This window comes from Arvicanthis niloticus, chromosome 6 (assembly GCF_011762505.2).
Source record: "Arvicanthis niloticus isolate mArvNil1 chromosome 6, mArvNil1.pat.X, whole genome shotgun sequence".
Taxonomy (NCBI): Eukaryota; Metazoa; Chordata; class Mammalia; order Rodentia; family Muridae; genus Arvicanthis; species Arvicanthis niloticus.
The window spans coordinates 35,953,657-35,971,550 of record NC_047663.1 but is presented as its reverse complement, the minus strand read 5'-3'; the positions used below and the strand labels follow the sequence as shown (position 1 = coordinate 35,971,550).

General features: G+C 38.0%; 1 protein-coding gene across 1 annotated transcript in view; it reads right to left on the bottom strand.

The window, feature by feature from the left end:
- The window catches only part of Brip1 (BRCA1 interacting DNA helicase 1), a 128,558-nt gene that overhangs the window by 70,619 nt on the left and 40,045 nt on the right, over positions 1 to 17,894 (bottom strand). The window contains exons 8-14 of the mRNA XM_034507581.2: positions 16,606 to 16,827; positions 13,213 to 13,412; positions 11,385 to 11,517; positions 8,401 to 8,555; positions 6,770 to 6,935; positions 6,520 to 6,660; positions 3,211 to 3,372 (exon numbers count right to left, since the gene is read on the bottom strand). Of these exons, the coding sequence (XP_034363472.1) occupies positions 3,211 to 3,372; positions 6,520 to 6,660; positions 6,770 to 6,935; positions 8,401 to 8,555; positions 11,385 to 11,517; positions 13,213 to 13,412; positions 16,606 to 16,827 (1,179 nt within the window). The remainder of the gene's footprint in view (positions 1 to 3,210; positions 3,373 to 6,519; positions 6,661 to 6,769; positions 6,936 to 8,400; positions 8,556 to 11,384; positions 11,518 to 13,212; positions 13,413 to 16,605; positions 16,828 to 17,894) is intronic.

Below are 17,894 nucleotides of genomic sequence, written 5' to 3'. Positions count from 1 at the left end.
AGGATAGGATATATTAATTTATATACATTTTAAGAAGAAATTTAATTTCTTAAGACTCATCTTATATTTGATCATGTTTATGTGTGGATATGTGCAGAAGACTGCAGGTGTCTGTGGTCAGAAAAGGATGCCAGATTCCCTGGTGTTGGGATTACAGGTGAGTTTAAGCTGCAGATATGAGTGCTGGGAACCAAACTCCCATCTCTGCAAAAGCAATACATGCTCTTAACCTCTCAGCCGTCTCTCCAGCTCAATCTGCATACTTTTCCAGAAGTGATAAAGGTATGGCTGTATTGTTGGTTTCACTATTTAACTTTAGCAATGTATATGAAGGTGCTGTATAATAAAAAGATCCTGTTGCTAGGTAAGAAAACCTTAAATTCCTTCCTGATAAACACATGGTAATGAAGCTTATAGTACAAAATTTTGTTATATTTTGGCTGACATTTTACAATTTGGAAAAAAAAAAAAGTCTTAGGATATGATTTAAGTCAGGCAGTAGTGGCACATGCTTTTAATCCCAGCACTTGGGAGGCAGAGGCAGGTGGAACTCTGTGAGTTCGAGGCCAGCCTGGTCTACAGAGTGAGTTCCAGGACAGCCAAAGTTATAAACTCAAAAAAGATATAATTTACATATTAGAAAATGCACTCACAGACCTCTAAGGAGACTACTATATCAGGCTCCTGTCATCGTGCACTTTCTGACATCCACATCAGCATCTACCTTTGGTGACTGCAAATGGGATGGATACCCAGGTAGAATGGTCTCTAGATGGCCCCTCCTCCAGTTTCTGTCCCACACTTTGTCTCCATATTTGCTCCCTTGAGTATTTTGTTACTCCTTCTAAGTAGGGCCGAGGCATCCACACTTGGTCTTCCTTCTTCATGAGCTTCATGTGGTCTGTGAGTTGAATCTTGGGTATTTCAAGCTTTTAGGCTAATATCCACTTATCAGTGGGTAAATACCATGTGTGTTCTTTTGTGATTGGGTTACCTCACTCAGGATGATATTTTTTAATTCCATCCATTTACCTAAGAATTTCTTGAATTCATTATTTTTAATAGCTGAGTAATACGCCATTGTGTAAATATACTTAGTGGTCTCCTTAGAGGTCTGCCAGAGTCTGACATATTCAGAGGCAGATGCTCACAGCTAACCACTGATCCGATCAAGGGGTTCCCAATGGAGAAGTCAGAGAGAAGACTGAAGGAGCTGAAAGGGTTTGTGGCCCCATGAGGAGAGTAACAATACCAACCAACCAGAGCTCCCCAAGGTCTAAACCACCAGCCTGGGAACACATAGGGAGGGACCCATGACTCCATCTGTATATGTAGAGGAGGATGGCCTTGTCGGGCATAGGTGGGAGAGGAGATCCTTGGTCCCATGAAGGCTGAACATCGAGTGGGGGGAAATTTGAGGGTAGGGAGGTGGGAGTGAGGGATAGGTGGGGGCACATCTTCACAGAAGCAGGAGGAGGGGGGATGGGATAGGGGGTTCCTGGGTGGTGGGGGGAATGGGGTAAGGGGATAAAATCTGAAATGTAAATATAATATCCAATTAAAAAAAAAGAAAATGCACTCACATTAAACTTAATGAATTTTGACAAAAGGCACCTAAGAAAGTCCTACCATAATTGCAATACAAGACATTTACAACCTCCACCCCCAGGGTTTTTCCTCAGTTATGCACTGTATTGTTTCTATAAGTTTCTACAGTGAATCCTGAATCCCTACTACCTCAGAATGTGATTGTCTCTTTAGACACTAAGCCACTTGCAATGAGTTCTTCAGGGTGGAACTTACTCAACTTAACTGATATTAAAAGGCTGAAATTTGAACACTAAGAAATACCAGGGATATTAAAGCACAAAATAAGTTCTATGTAAGAACCCAGCAAAAGGGTGGCCGCCACAAATCTAGGACAGACATTTCTGAAGAAAATATACTGGCCAATACCTGATCTTGGGTTTCAAGCCTCTCAATCTAAAAGAAAATACATCTCTGCTCTTTTTGAAATCATCCCATATGTGGTATTTTGTTGTACTAAAGCAGGAAAAGAATACATCACTCTGTGTAGTCAGCTCCACTATTAGAAAAGGGTTCTATACGTTATGAGCTACATCCATGCTATCAACCATAGAAGAGCAGTTAAGTAACTGGTGCCCTCTTCTGCCCTCTTTTGGCACCAGACATACATGCAATGCACAGATACACATGCAAACAAAGCATTCATACACATAAAATAAATCTAAAAAGTTCCTAAAAATATATACGAAACAAAACAAGAAGGAAACCACTGCATGTCAGTACAAAAGAAAAAAACTGCCAACGATGGAGCAAATAGTGAGGGGAAAGAGAAAACCAAGAATACAGAGAAGGCTGAAGCAACTAGGCATGGTGGAGGTGTGGTGGCACACACCTTTGCTCACATCGTTAGAGAGGCAGAGATAGGCGAACCTCTGTGAGTATGAGGCCAGCCAGGTCTACAGAGTTCAGGATAGCCAGAAATAACAAAGACTGTTTCTCAGGAAAAACCAAACCAAACCAAACCAAACCAAACCAAACCAAACCACAGAGCTCCTTTCCTAATAGTAAATGCTTTATGTATAAACAGAGTAAACTTTTCAGCCAAAGTACAGACATTGAACGAGTTGATCTTAAACCACCATGGTCCAAGTGTACAGTGAGGACAAAGAATCAATGTTGGATCAAGAAACTTAAAAGGCTGAAAGCCTGGGATGTAGCTCAATGGAACAGTATCTGCCTGGCACACACAAAGCTCTAGGACTGACCCAACCCCAGCATAATGAAGATGTGAGGAGGAGGAAAAAGCATTACAACTACTTCTGGGCAGATGCATGAAGCAAAATAATGGGCAACAAAGGACACTTAGATCCACTTACTAAAGTCAAAGCATACTCCTCTCTCCTTCACCTATGAAAATAACAAATGCCTGTAAGAAGAAAAATCACATACGAAGTCTTCTTATATAACAAACATTTTTTATAGCAAAACAAAAAAGGTCTTATCTTTCCTAAGTTACGTTAGAATTTTAAGTGAAGCAATAAGAAGATAATCAGGCAACAATCATCATAAATAACACGATTCTGGAGGGATTATAATTACCTTGTTGTTTCTCACTCTAGGAAGTTTATCCTGGTAATCCAATATCTTTTTAGAGAAAAAAAAAAACAATAAACAATTTCTTACCTTGTAAGATGGCAAAAAGCACAGAATTCCTTGGCTCACAGTCTGGCACACAGATAACAGAAGCATTCCCACTTCGTCCTGGAACTCAAATGTTTCAGTGTGCTGGAAGGTAGCGCAGAGATTCCGACCCTTAGGGCCTGAGCCAACAGTACCAACCCAAACCTAGAAATGAATATTTTAGTATTAGAGTTATGTCTAAATAAAGCAGAAAAATTAGTATTTAACTGGGAGTGATTTGTAGAAAAAGATGATCAAACAAACTTAGCAGAAATTTACTTTGAAACTAGAAATTTTCTTTTATACCTATAATTAATTGAATACAATTAGGTTGGTACTGATCCAAAATTAAATTACTATAACTTTTGAATAATATTGTAATCCTCACAGTAACTACAAAAATATAACCACCAGGAACTCCAGTTCTAAGGGATCCCATGCTCTCTTTTGGCCTCTGCAGGCACGAGGCATACTTATATACCCAGGCAAAATACTCGAACACATGCAATTCAAAAAACAGCATATGTGATGGTTGATCTTGGTTATCTACTTGACTAGGTCTAGAATTAACTAATATACAAGCTGCTGGGCAATCCTGTGAAGAACTTGCTTGGTCAGATTATTTGAAGCAGGAAGTCCCACCCTAAATGTGAATGAGGACTTCTGAAGGTGGCAGCCCAAATAAAAAAAGACACGGTTTTTGCCTGTTTGCCTTCAGTCTTGTTGGTGATTTCCTCTATCCTGTTGCTGTGGCATTCCTTCACTGATATTAAAACCAGGCTCTCTGGGCTTCTAATATAGACCTAAAACCAGCAGGTCTCCAGGAACTCCCTAGGCCTTCAGCTCCAGATTGGGACTATGGAGACACCCAGCCTTGTGGACTGAGTAACTACAGATTCTCAGCCTCTCAGTGTGACATGGCTATTGTCAGACTATCTAGATCATATTGGTAAGTCAATTTGTAAATCTCCTTTTAAAATATATATTCATTCTTAGCAATTTTTTTCCCTTTAGAAAACCACAATTAATACAGATTGTAACACCAGGAGTGGTTACAGAGAAGCAGAATTTTAAGGATGAATTTCTCTAGCATTTATTATTAAATGCTTGTGTCTGAAGGTGGCTAACTATCTCAATGAAACTTAGAGTTATTAAAGACTCTGCTGGTTGCATATAAAACTCTAAAAGTATGTACGATTTAAAGAACTTACTGAGACAAACATGTTTGATATTCCTGACTCACCTCCTGTGAAGAACAAGGAGTTTAATGACTCTACACATACAATTTTTGGCAATTTGTAGAAAACCAAGAAAGCAATGATGCTGGCTTGTTGCTTCTTGCATCACGGGATAAAGTGAAAACAGAAAAGAATAAGTTTGGTGATAAACTTAACTGGTTCCAGACGAATGTAAACAATTGAAGAGTTTCTAAGTGTGTCTGGAGGAGAGTCTTCTCTCCCTCAGCCAGAGAGATCAAGTTGTCAAAATCAAATCCAAGTCCTCGTTACAGGATTGGCAGACATAACAAAACAGATTTATGGCCATCCTGGAAGGGTACTGGCAGTTAAAGTGAGGGCACTGGTCAGAAAAAAAGTGAACTCCTATAGCTTGGGATGAACACTGAACCTTTATATACTGATGGGTTTATTTTGCCTGAGGAAATACTCCTCCCTCCCAACCCTTAACAGAGGCTGCATCCCACCTCCTACTCTCTGTAGACAATATATTTCCTCTCTCCACTGACATCTATACACACATATAAAAGAAGAAGGGAAAGAGAAGCAAACATTATTAAATGCTAACAACCAATAGATATAAACAGATGGTAATCAATACTATTATTTCAACTTTCCTTATATTTATAATTTTTATAAACATTTAGTTTTACTGTTTCTAATTTCTTATATGTTTATGTGTAGGCTCCATGAAGGCCAGAGTAACAGATCCCTTGTTGCTGGAGTTACAGGCACCTGTGAACTATCACTCAATGTGGATGCTGGGAACTAAATCTGGGTCCTCTGAAAAAGCAGTAAGTACTCTTAACTGCTGAGCTGTATCTCTCCAGTCTTAAAATGTATAATTTTTCTAAAGAAAAAGTTAAGAAAAATCAATAGACAGCTAAACAAATTTTAGCCTAGTCATACAATGATATGCTGAATAAAAAGAAAATTTGATACATGTTGCTGCAGATGAATATTGAAGACATCATCTACAGTATAACAAACCTTCAAAATGTTATGCCAAGTGCAAAAAAAAAAAAAAAATCCTATTGAATTTGCTAACCTGCATGTACTTATGTTTCTAAGCAATGCAGCATGAAATGTGAACCTGTGCTCTTACTTCACTATGCTAATAGCAATGCTTGTCAACAGGCACATTCTGGCACTGGAAAGCAAATTCTTAGTTCCACAGACATGGAGAATTATGAGTCCCAACAATCAAATGTCAGCATCTTTTCAAGCAACTAAAATGTCCCCACAAGTAAACCTGTGTGTGTGTGTATTTATTTACAAAGAACTAGAACCATGTTAGATACATAAGTATGATGTTAAGTAAGTAGCTAATCACTTTAAATTACTCATAAAAACGAACAGCACCAGAAGTACTGGCTCAAACCTACAAGTTCAGCATCTCAGAGGTGGTGGCAGGAAGATCAGGAGTCACCTTTGACCCCAGAGCAAGTTTGATGTTAATGTGAACCATAAAAGATGCTATCTAAACAAAGCAAAACAATTAAGGGAAAGCTCACTGATTAAGACTATGTTCTGCTCTTACAAAGGACCTGAGCTTGGTTCTCGACACCCACATGATCTGGCTCACAACTGCTTACCCCTCTAGTTCCAGGGATTCTTCTTCTGGCCCATGCAGGCATCTGCATGAACACAGCACACATAAACTCATGAAGGTACACCCACAACATAAATTTTTTAAAAGATGAATAAATAAAATAAGGACATACCACAGTCTAACAGAAAAGAAAGAGATAATTACAAGTAGAAACTATAGTAGAAAAGCATGCATTTTCTTGTCTTCAGATCCTGTAGAAAAACCAAAATGTACTCAAAGGAGGCATTTGAAGCACTCATTGAATCCAAGGCAATAAAGCTTCCAGGGCAGTGTCAGTACTTCCTTTCACAGACTCTCTTAGTCCCTTAAATAGCTGACAAGATTTTCTTTTACTCTAAAACTAACATGCGAATCTCCTCTCAGAGTTTGCTTATAAGAATTTATGGTATCCTTTAATTTATTTATATGGAATTACACTCAGGCAAACAGACTGAGACTATCAATAAGGTATAGCAAACAGCTTACCTGGGAGTTACTGATGACATGATTAGCCTCCAGTTGAATGTTAAATGTGACACCAAGCTCAGATGAAAAGGATTTCAGGGGTGACAGCGTTCCTGATGTTAGAACAATGGTCCGTACTTTGTCATTAATATCTGAAAAGGCCTACAACAAAACACCAGACAGATGAGATCATCTTCTTTAAAGCTAAACATAGCCATTTAATTGCTGGTTCTGGTCGAGACAAGTTGCACTTAGGACAGAGAGAACTTACCACAGCTGGATTTAAGCACCAAAAGTTAAGCACATTAACTCCAATTTTCTGTCGTGAATGTTTCTTATTTTTTGGTACAGCCAAGACAGCACTTTTATCAAAAATAGCAATCTGATTTGTCCAGGAGTAAGTCTGTTGAATAGCAACTTTATAATCATCTGCAAATCTAAATGAAAAGACAATGCTCACTGAACTACAAAACATAAAACATAATGATCAAGCCAGTTAAAACTCAACAGTGTCACGCCTTCCCACAAAGAAAATGCTGTCCCCATCACTAGTTAACTCAGGAATTCTGATGTAAACTAAGCTATGAAATCACAGAACTCAACAAATTCTTACAAGAAATATTAAAAATCTAATTGGCTAACCTTACTAGCCATTATTTTTTAAAATGCTCAGAACAAAAGAATGCATGAGCCCTTGCATATGGAGAAGTCAGAACCTTAGACACTGCTAAAGGTAAGCTCAAATGGTATAACTGTGTGCAAAACACTAAGGCATTCCTCACAAAGTTAAATGGAGCTGTCACATGATCTTCAGCTCCACTACCAGGTAAAATACATCCATCCAGAGGAAATGAAAGCAGACTCAAACAGCTATTTGTACACAAGTATTCATAGAAGTATTATAAATAGTAGGCAGAAACCCTAAATACTGATCAAAAAAAAAAGATTAACAAAGAAAATGTGGCATATTTGTGCAGTAGAATATTATTCACCCGTAAAAAGGAATGAAGTTTGATATATGCTCTACACAGAAGAGCTCTGATAAATTATACCAAACAAAGTAAGTCAGACACAAAGAGACAACACGGGGAGCAACTGCTTATACATGTAAAAATCCTTGTTTGGTAGTGATGACTGCACACGCGGGGCTGCCTATGGCACTGGTTTAAAAGGTTTATGTATATTTCACATGACAATATAATTTTTAAAACACTCAGAAATCCTGAAAGCTGGTAGAACTCTAACTTTGAAGAGAGAGGCTGACACAGTGACACAGGTCTGTATCCCAGCACTGGGGAGGTGAAGGTAGGATAATCAGGAGTTCAAGATCATCCTTTGCTGCATAATGAGTTTGAGAACAGCCTGGGATATATAAATTCTGTCTTAAATAAAACTAAGCAAAACACACAAGAAAAGAACTTTTGAATACTGATAGATACAGATCCTAACTATACTTGAGAGAAAATGAAACTGCTTAAACTTAGCACTGGAGGACTACAAGTTAAAGAAGAGTTAATTAAGTGCACTTACTGACTGATTTCAATATTTATTTTCGTCAATGAGAAAAAGACACATTTCAATTGACTCAAGTCCCTGTCAGTAACAATCTATATATCTATATAGCTGTAACATTTAAGATTTCCCTACTGAGTTAAAGAAAAATTTCATTTGGCTGATTTTTAAAATTTTCATTTATTATTGTGCGCACATGTACTACAGCATGCATGTGGCAGTCAGAAGACAGGCTATAGAATTGGTTCTCTCTGTCCACTCTTATGTGGCTCTGGGGATGGAACTCTGGTTGCTGGCTGATATAAAAAGCACCTTTACCTGCTGAGCCATCTTATTGACCAAAGGCTAAAAACAAAACACAACAACAAGAAGCCAACAAAACAGGCTTACCTGCTATTCTCTCTAAAGAGATAGTCAAGCACCATAAAAAGACCTTTAAGCATGATTTGAGTTGACGCACTAATAATAGGTATTTGTATTGACTCCTCTTTACCATAGATTGATGTGGCTTTTTCTTCTTTTTGAAGAACAGCTATGAGATGTCTCTGCAAGAAATTACCATATTGTTCATAAAGGGGGTAGAGGGGTGACAGAAGGAAGACCCTTTGCGCAGTATTAATACAAGAGAAAATGAAGCAGGTAGTCATGAACACAAAATCTCAACTCACTTTGCATCTCTATTCTTGCCTCTTTACCTAACACAGTACTTAGGATGAAACTCCTGGGCTTTATGCACACTAGGCATTCTATAGCTGACCAACTAAGCCCAGCAATGGAGTTTGGATTTCCATGTTAGCAAATATTCCTCTGAGCCAGACACTTTAATAAAGTCATTTAGGAGTATAACTTCTTCAGGCAACTAGTATGCTATTTAGTACCTTTCAGAAGCAATGAACTAAAATTTAAAAGTACCAATTGATTTGAATAAAGATTTTTTCCTAAATGCCTGAATTATATATACAAAATAACTTTGGTAATGAGGCTATCATATAATAAACATATTTTACTAATATTCATTTTTCTTGCTATTGTTTTGGTAGATGAATCCAGGTCTTCATGAACAGTAGTAAGGGCAGGGCATGGTATCACGAGCCATGAATCCCAGCACCCAGGAGACAGAGGCAGGTGGATCTCTGTGAGTTTGAGGCCAGCCTGGTTTATAGCCAAGACTACACAGAAAAACTCTGTCTCAAAAAACAAAACTAAACAACAACAACAAAAAGACTACAAGGAAGGGACTCTAATGAGGCATGCCCTAGGCCTGATAAGTAAAATTTAAATAATTTAAAGAAACAACAAAAAAGAAAATAAAAATCTAAGAGCAGATGCAATTGTGGTATTTAGCAAGTTCAAGGCCAAACTATATGACATAAATAAGTAAGACCTTATCTCCAAATATGAAAACCAAAACATATACAATACTATTAAGTCTTAAAAAGAAAGAAAGAAAGAAAGAAAGAAAGAAAGAAGAGAAGAGAAGAGAAGAGAAGAGAAGAGAAGAGAAGAGAAGAGAAGAGAAGAGAAGAGAACCAAGGCTGAAACATTGGCTCAGTAATTAGAGCACTGGCTGCTCTTACAGAGGACCCAGGTTCAGTTCCCAGAACTCATGTGGCAGCTTACAACTGTCTGTAACTCCAGTTTCAGGGAGATCTGAAGCCTTCTTCTCGCCTCCATGGGTAAATACAGGTAAATACTCATATACAAAATAAAAATAAATAAATCTTGTAACAAAAAAAAGAATCCTCCTTGAAATATCTCTCCTGGGTTTAGCCCATTAAATGTAGACTTTACCGCACACCAAGAAAACTCTTTTCAACAGTCAGAGACCAACATAGAAAACCACAACAAATCAAAATGCAGAGCTATGGTGCCCAATCCCAAAGGATACATCTACAATATAACTCCTGCATCTAAGGCTCAGGGATCATCATAGAAGACAACGGGTATATGGAAAGACTGTAAAATCAGGGAAACAGGAAAACACTGTGAGATTTTGTGTGCTAGGCCATACCCATAAAGTCTCACCAACATGTATGCCTAAACAAGAACTGAACAAGGATAATACACATGCTGTCGTGGATAGAGAGGGCAGAAGACCTCAATCCTACACAAAGAACTGGAAGCACACGCGCGCGCACACACACACACACAGACACACACACACACACACACACACACACACACACACACTACATGCAAGAAACTTAACTACATATTGTTACAGGAAAGACACATATAGTATGATTCCAATCACAAGGCATTCTAGAAAAGACAAAACTATAGAGTCAGTAAGATGAGTGCTTATCCAGGTTGCTTCAGGAGTGTCAAAGGGTACAGCAGAGGCATGAGGAAGTACAATAGAGAGGATGGTTTAGAACAGCGAATCTGTTCTGTATGATGCCTTAATGGTAGGCAAATCCTAGTTGAACTATACAACATGGGGACTAAATTGTCAGGAAAACTATGGATTTTGGGTAACAATGCTGATTCATGAACTGTAAGAAGTATATTCCATGATTCTACTCTCAACAGGCAAAACTAGTGGTGTGTGGGGGGGGGTCGTGGATAATATGAAAAATAATGAGAATTCTGAGTTCTCCATTCAAATTTTCTCTATATTTGAAACTGCTCAAAAAAAAAAAAAAAAAAAAAAAAAAAAAAAGCCCCTTAGATAACTAAATAGGATCAAAAAAGAACAAAATACTCTTATCCCTACATGCTAAAGGGCATGCAGATTCTTGAGACTATGATAAAAGTATAAAACCTTTATCCAGAAGAATGTGCAAAAATACAATGAGGTTCCTAAAGGTCTAAACACTCCTTCACTAATTTCCAATTTGTTTTAGTACACAAGTATGAACTTTTTATTTTCTGAAATTTTAAGTACTATAATTGACACAAAACACAACCTAAAAATATTGGGGTTTTTTTGCTGTGAATAAAGGAATAACTTCCCCACCCCTCTTTTTTTTTTTTGTTTTTTTTTTGTTTTGTTTTGTTTTTTTTTTTTTTTTTTTTTTGTTTTTTTCGAGACAGGGTTTCTCTGTGTAGTCCTGGCTATCCTGGAACTCACTCTGTAGACCAGGCTGGCCTCGAACTCAGAAATCCGCCTGCCTCTCCCTCCCAAGTGCTGAAATTAAAGGCGTGCACCACAACTGCCCGGCAAGAATAACTCCTTTAAAGTCTTATTTTGTCCAAACTAAATAATATATTTGTGCCATCACCTAAAAATTATCAGATTTAGATAAGAAACATTTAAAACAATTTTTAAACTATTAGTTTTTTAAATTCTAGACTTTTTACTGGATGTGCTATGGTTTTTCTCACTCCTAAATGACTACATACATGTCATGGGTAGGGAGAAAGGACCTTACCTGCAAACCAGAAAAAGTAGCAGCAGTGATACCCATTCTGTATAAGTTTAAGAGCATCTCATTTCCACTCCATATTTTACAAGACGATTCATAACTCCTTTCTACAAGATGCTCAGAATTTGTTTCTAACCAACTGGAATTAAAACAAAACAATTCAACCAATGTCATCCTCAGATGTACTGCTTTTTTGGAAGTGGAGAATTGTTATTCATATATAGATCTATATACATGCATTGACGTTGTTAGGACATAAGCATAGATTAACACACCTCCAGAAATGCACATTTCATGCTATAAAATAAGCATTGGCATAAGTAGAAGTAAGTTTTTATTAAGAAATAAACAAGTGTGAGTTTTTTGTGGATTTGCACTGCTTTACTTAAGTCTCACAGGTATGAGGTATTTATATCAAATCACATAAAATAAATGCAAAACAAATATTTATGGTGCATATTTACAACAAAAAAATTATCTGAAAATACATATTAATTGATATGCATACTCACTGAATAAAGGCTTGAATGTCATTTTATAGCAAAGATCTGAGTAAAAGTGAGGCTAGTATACAAAGTAAGTCCTTACTCTTCTGGAAACCCAAGGCTTTTAAGGAGTCAGAAATAAACACAGAAACAAAAATGTAAGAAAGGAAATATCAGGGCAAAAGACAGAGCCCAGGATTAGAGTGCTTGCTTAGCCTATGAGGCCATAGGGTCGGTCCCCAGCACACAGTGGGGAGTACTGACACACAAGAAAATAAAGCTAATCACAGCTTGGTGGCTACTAAAATCTCAAAGTCTGTGAGATTTTCCTAGAGCTGATTTTCTAACAACTGAATGCAGAAAAGTGGCCACTCCCAGAGGAGATTAAAAGAAAATGTTTAAAAACAGAAGGAATAGATGGTGCAAAGTTAACAACCTTTGCTCCTTTGAGGGCCTGAAAGAAGCCAGTGTGGGAATCACAATGGACAATATGTTAAGGGGTTAAATGGGAAACAGACAGGCTAGCACAAGGAGAAGAAATTTGGGATTTATCCAAAGTTTGAAATAAAGTTTTAAATAAGAAAGTGAGTATTTTAAGTGTTTAAAGGATGATTCAGACTTCCCAGGCAGAATGGATTATGAGAGAAAGGACAGAACAAAAGCAGAGGAAGCTGTCGGTAACACTGGTACCATAGACACAGGGAGACTTGGGGCACACTGTACAAGTGTCACCTGTAAGACTCCATAACTAACTGGAAGATGAGGTAAAACAGTGATCAAAGACAATACTTAGTGTTTGATTTGAGGAGCTGACAGGTTGTTTCTTTAGATGAAAAAAACTAAATGTAGAAAGTGAGACAGTAGACAGAGGAAAAGGGAGAATTTTACTCTGGATTTAGTTGAAATACATTAGATATCTTAACAGATATATATATATAAAAATAACTGTTTCTGAGACTCATACTCCAGGGAGAGGTCAGGACCCAGATTTAGGCTTCAGCAGTATTGTAGATAATTTGCAACCCCAGAGCTCTCAAACTTGGTTGCAACCGCATATGGAGGTCAAGAAACTGAATATGGAAGTTGTGAAAACTTCAGTAACAAGTAAGGGACCATACAGTAGCCAGAAAAAAATCCAAACTCAAACACAAAGAATACAAGGAATAAGCTGGGGGGAGTGATGGCCTAGTAGCTGAAGTGTTGGCTTGCACAAGCATGATGACCTCTGAGCCACTGAGTCATCTCTTCAGCATCCTTGAGTTTACTAATTTTAAAATACCCTGACATAATAAAACATGTCTTTAATACAAAAAGGCAATATGAATACACTGACAGACAAAAATTCTTACTTGATGAGGTTATAGCACACATCTCGTAGGGGCTCATGGTTTTTCTTCCTTATATTACTGTTGATCAAACTATCTAGCTCATCCCGAGCAAACCTTAGCTGAACTTCTGTTACACTGTAGCTTGCTGATTCCCGAGCACACTCTTCAATGTTATGAGCTTCATCTAAAATGACAACTTGTTCTTTTAGCTTTATATCCATCTGTAAGATAAAATAATTTTCACTAAAACATTTGATAAAGTGAATTTGATAGGTAAAAGATTTCATTTAAAAATTCACAATATAGAGCAATATTGCTTGTGCGCTTTCTATTAAGGAGTTGACCCTCAAGCCTTAAAAACTTCAGAAACCAGAGCTCACCACTTCTCACTCTAAAACACTCAGCAATCAATCTCTCAATGAAAATATGCCTTTCAACTAAGCATGGATCAAAGTATCACTGGCTACACAGAGGGTATACAACTGTACATAAAGGAAGCTTTCAGTACAAATTTAACATGATTACCAAACATTGTGCGTGTGTGTGTGCGTGTGCATGTGCGTGTGTGTGTGTGTGTGTGTGTGTGTGTGTGTGTGTGTGTGTGTGTGCGCGCGTATGGTGCTACAGCTAAGCACAGGGCTTCATGTTTGTTATATAAGCACTTTAACAAGTGAGGATACATCCGTATCCCTGAATAGAAAATCTTTAGAAGAAAAAAAATTCAGACTCAATGATTCTAAAAAAATATATATGTCTGTCTCATTTCTGCCTGACCTATGACCCTTCACTTTGAACACTTTTCCAGCATGAACCTGGAAGACTACTAATCTGTAAATCAAGAAACATCACGTTTCCTACAATAAGGATAAAGTAAAGATCATAACCAGGTTCATCAGTTAAAGTATTCCAATCCTCTGTGGTCAGAGACCAGATCAAATACAGTAATGGATATGCCATCCAAGTTGGGCCAAGCAGAGTGACTGCCGGGATTAAAGCAAGCTCATGTTCTTTTCTCCAGATTAACTAATTGCTTGTGGTTGTCCTTGGTCCCACAAGAAAAGGACTTCCAGAGAACAAAGCTATCATAATAAAGAGAAAGCTGACTAATTCTTTTAAAACTCTTTTCAAGTTAGGTTTGTGTAACTTGCAATTGAGAATCCTGAGTAATAAAACATGGAAAGTCCTAAATTCAATTCCCAGCACCCACATGGTGGCTCACAACCATCTGTAATGAGATTTGATGTCCTCTTTTGGTGTGTAAGTACACATGCATGCAGACATTATACATATAATAAGTAAATAAACAAATCTTTAAAATATAGTCTTAAGGGGCAGATATAAGGAGAGAAGTGGGTAGGAGAGGGCATGGGGAAGGGAATGGGGGGTGGGGGCATTCAGGATCAGGTGCAGCGAGGGACAAAAAAGATGGCCAACCAATAACCAGTCCAACTTGAGAGACTCATCCCATAGACAAGCACCAACCCTTGGCATTATTAATGATACTCTGTTATGCTTGCAGACAGGAGTGTAGCATGGCTGTCCTCTGAGAGGCTACACCCAGCAGCTGACTCAGACAGATGCAGATGCCCACAGCCAAACAGTGGATGGAGCTTGGGGACTCTTATGGAAGAACAGGAGGAAGAATTGAGGGCCCCAAAGGGGATAGGAACTCTACAGGAAGATCAACAGAGTCAACTAACCTGGACCTTTGGGACTCTCAGAGACTGAACCACCAACTAAATAACATACATAGGCTGGACCTAGGCCTCCCTGCATATACATAGCAGATAAGCAGCTTGGTCTTCATGTGAGTCTGGAACGACTGGAGCGGGGGCTATCCAAAAACTGTTGCCTGTCTGTGGGATATGTTCTACTAGCTGGGCTGTCTTGTCTGGCCTCAGTAGGATGCACCTAGCTTTGCAGAGACTTGATGTACCAGCATGGGTGGGGGGATTTTCTGGGGAGGGGGTGTACCTGCTCAGAGGAGAAGAGGAGGAGAGATGGGAGAAAAGATTATGAGAGGGGGTAAGTGGGAGGGGGGCAGTGAATGGGAAGTAAAGTGAATTGAAAAAAATGAGCTAACCAATAAAGGTATAGTAGCAGAGGTTGGTATGGTGTGGTAGCAAATAAAATGCCTAACTGAGGTTGAAGAGATGGCACTTGCTGCTCTTCCAGAAGACCTGCATTCAATTCCCAAAACCCACTTCAGGGCTCAAAACTGTCTGTACCTTCAGTTTATGGGAGTGTCTAACACCCGCTTCTGAACCATGGGAACCTCATACATGTTTTATACAGGCATACATACATTCAGGTAAACTAATACACATAAAATAAAAAAATTAAATAAAATATCAAAAAATGTAAGTGCGTATTAATTTTGAACTTTAAAATCTGGAGCTGCAGCCATGACTCAGCTGGTGGAGCACTTGCCTAACATGGATGAGCCTGAGTTGGATCGCCAGAACCGCGAGAGCTGAGTGTGGCAGACGCACACTGAGTTGCTGCAAGCCCAGCACTCGGACAGTAGAGGCAGGATGATCAGAAGCTCAAGGTCACCCTCAGCTACATAACAAGTTCAAGGCTAATTTACTGGGCTATATGAAATCCTGTCTTAAAGATAAAACACAACAAAACAACCCTGGAACAGAAAAAAAGAGCAAAAAGCTAACATGAACTGTACAGTCACACCCAAAGAAAGCAGTAACTGGCTACATCTAACTGTTTACTCTTGGTCTTAGGCTATAGTAATTATAATAAAAGTCAAACAAATAAAACTTAAAGTTCATTATTAAAAAGATTTACAACACACAACTTTCATAGCACATATTTTCTTAATATAAGCTTTTGAAGATAGTTATTTTTCCCCTCAGAGAAATGTTTTTAAAATAATTCTTAACTTTACAAGGTGGTAGTGGCACATGCCTTTGATCTCAGCACTTGGAAGACATAAGCAGGCAAATCTCCCAGTTCGAGCCCAGCCTGGTCTATAGACTGAGTTCTAGGATAGGGAGGACCACATAGAGAAACCCTGTCTCAAAAAAACAAACAACTCTTAAGTTCATGAATGGAGAGAAGAATGGTCTTATATGGGAACAACTGGTCCACAGGAGACATATGGCAGTGTCTAGAGATATCTGATTGCAACAACTGTGAGGATTCTATTGGCATCTCAGAGACAAAACCAGGGATGCCACATAAACAAAGGACAGACAGCCCAGCACAACCAAGATTCCTCTAGCCCAATGTGACTCAGTCAAGCCTGGGCTTAAAAGTCACTTCTTAGTTCACCTTTGAACATGTTTTTGGTACTCTGTTTATGTATATCCAATACAAAGGGAGGAAAAAGACATAAAACTTTCAGAATTCATCACTTATCTCAGTAAGCAATAAGTTCTAATTTCTATATATACTCACACTTTCCCTTATTTGTGGGTCTAAGAGGTAGTTATAGGGACAAAAAATTATGTCAGCATCATCTATCAGTTCTCGAGCTGTATAGTAAGGACAAGCTTTCAGTTTCCTCCCAAGGCTGACAAGTTCTTCTATGTCCCAGGCTTTGGACATCCCCGGAAAATACTGCAACGTCTGCTGATTACTAATTTTATGAACACCATGATAGAAATAGCAGGACTTCCCCTGAAAACAGACATAAGTGATAGGTGAACCAACTTCAGAATTGAAGGAATAAAATAAGATTATCTCAGAACTTAAAAAAACATTACTAAAACCAAAAGCTAATACTTTATAGGGAAAATAAATACTTTCATATTTATAATCACAATCATATCTTCCTGCCAAAACAGGGAGCTCACTATGTTGCCCATATTGAACTCCTGGGCTCAAGTAATCCTCCTGCTTCATGGAGCTGGAATTACAGGCCATATTCAAAACTATATAAAGAAATTATAGTATAGTCTCAGAATGAGAGAAAACTTAAATACAAAATAAGCTTGAGAAAAATATTCTTAAATTGTTTGATGTAGCCATGACATTAGCCATAACCTATCTGAAAGGATAAACAAAGCAATGGAATCTCTTGTTGCTTTTAGAATAGAATTAGGATGCTGGATGGTGGTATAGCACACCTTTAATCCAAGCACTCAGGAGGCAGAGGCAGGCAGACTTCTGTGAATTCAAGGCCAGCCTGGTCTACTAAGTGAGTTCTAGGATAGCCAGAGCTACGCAGAGAAACATGTCTGGAAAAACAAAAAACAAAACAGATTTAGGTGAAGGGAATAAGGAGAAAATTTCTGTTCACTCTCTTGTCCCTTTTCAAATTTAAGCCATGTGACAATATTGGAAGTAAGAAAACAAGAAAGGGAAAGGAGGGGAAAGGAAAGAAGGAAGACTATCTTGAGAGAAAAATAAAGAAAAATAATTACAAAAAAGTTCATAAAATATAAGAGTATCCCAAAGATTCAAAATTATATTATTCAGTTCCCATCTTTCCCTATTTTAAAGGTGGAAAAATCTGTTTTAACTTGTACTTTTTATAGTTTCTATTAAGGTATGACATTACTTTGAATGGCAATTCTTGTTTGTGTGGTACTGGATATTGAATCTACGGCCTTGTGCATTCTAGATAAGTACTCAAACACTGAGTCACAATCTCCAGCCCTTGTATGAACACTCAAGATGTCCAACGATAATCTGTATTTTTTATGACATCTATTAATGTCTTTGTTATTATGTTATCAGAAGTA